Source organism: Parus major, unplaced genomic scaffold (genome assembly GCF_001522545.3).
Source record: "Parus major isolate Abel unplaced genomic scaffold, Parus_major1.1 Scaffold435, whole genome shotgun sequence".
In the NCBI taxonomy this organism is placed as follows: domain Eukaryota; kingdom Metazoa; phylum Chordata; class Aves; order Passeriformes; family Paridae; genus Parus; species Parus major.
In genome coordinates, this window is record NW_015379340.1 from 30887 (window position 1) to 32168 (window position 1282).

Genomic DNA, 1282 nt, shown 5'->3' on the forward strand with positions numbered 1-1282 from the left:
GGAATCATGGAATCCATTTGGGGGTCCTCTGGAGTGCCAGGAATCCAGGAATCATGGGATCCCTTTGGAGATCCTCAATCCGGGAATCACGGAATCCCTTTGGAGATCCTCAATCCGGGAATCCCTTCAGGGATCCTCTGGAGTGCCAGGAATCCGGGAATCATGGAATCCCTTTTGGGATCCTCAGTCTGGGAATCACAGGATCCCTTCAGGGATCCTCCAGGGTGGGAATCTGGGAATCACGGAATCCCTTTGGGGATCCTCCAGAGCACCGGGAATCTGGGAATCCCTTTTGGGATCCTCAATCCGGGAATCACTGAATCCCTTTGGAGATCCTCAATCCGGGAATCCCTTCAGGGATCCTCTGGAGTGCCAGGAATCCGGGAATCATGGAATCCCTTTTGGGATCCTCAATCTGGGAATCACTGAATCCCTTCGGGGATCCTCCAGAGCACCGGGAATCTGGGAATCATGGGATCCCTTTTGGAATCCTCTGGGGCAGGAATCTGGGAATCATGGAATCCCTTTTGGGATCCTCAATCCGGGAATCACGGGATCCCTTCAGGGATCCTCTGGAGCGCCGGGAATCTGGGAATCCCTTTGGGGATCCCTTTGGGAATGTTTTTCCCGCAGGCAGCTGTCGCAGAGCAGCGCCGAGCGGTTCCGGCAGGTTTGGATCGTCAACGAGGAGGAGGCCAAGGCGCTGATCCGGGAAGCGCTGGATGCCGACCGGATCATCCACGTCCAGCAGCTGGGAATTCCCTGGGAAGAGCCGCCCCTGGGATTCCTGGAGAACGTGGGACCCCTGGGAGGCCGCCGGGAGAAGCGGGACGCCCTGCAGGTGGCCACAGAACTGCTGGAAGGTTGGGAAAATCCCCCAAAAAATTCCTCGGGATTCACCTCCCGTGTGTCCCAAGCCATCCTTGGGAATTCCGGGTGGGATTTTCCAGCCTCGTTCCGGAATTTTCCGGGGATCCAAAGGGTTTTTTGGTTTTTTTTGTCTCCTTCCCGTTGGTTTTCAGGGATCAAATCCGGGAAAAGGGAGCGGGAAGGGAGGAGGAGCAGGAAGAAAGGCGGAGAGGGGAGGAAGGAAAAGCAGGAAAACTCGGAGCAAAGGGTCACCAGCCAGCCCAACATTCCCAGGAAAACCCTCCGGAAAATGCTGGAGCTCCTGAGCGAGGAGTCGGTGAGCTCAGGATCCGGGAGCCAACCCCATCCGGGGTTTTTTTTTGGGAATTCCTTTGGAATCAGGGCTGGGAATGCTCAGTGCGGCTCTTCCCGG

The 1282-nt window shown here is 56.5% G+C and overlaps 1 protein-coding gene across 1 annotated transcript in view; it reads left to right on the forward strand.

The window, feature by feature from the left end:
• Positions 1–1282, forward strand: part of LOC107199106 (dynein regulatory complex protein 1-like) — a 20551-nt gene that overhangs the window by 16262 nt on the left and 3007 nt on the right. Inside the window, exons 10-11 of the mRNA XM_033511676.1 lie at positions 634–863; positions 1023–1186. Coding sequence (XP_033367567.1) covers positions 634–863; positions 1023–1186 — 394 coding nt within the window. The remainder of the gene's footprint in view (positions 1–633; positions 864–1022; positions 1187–1282) is intronic.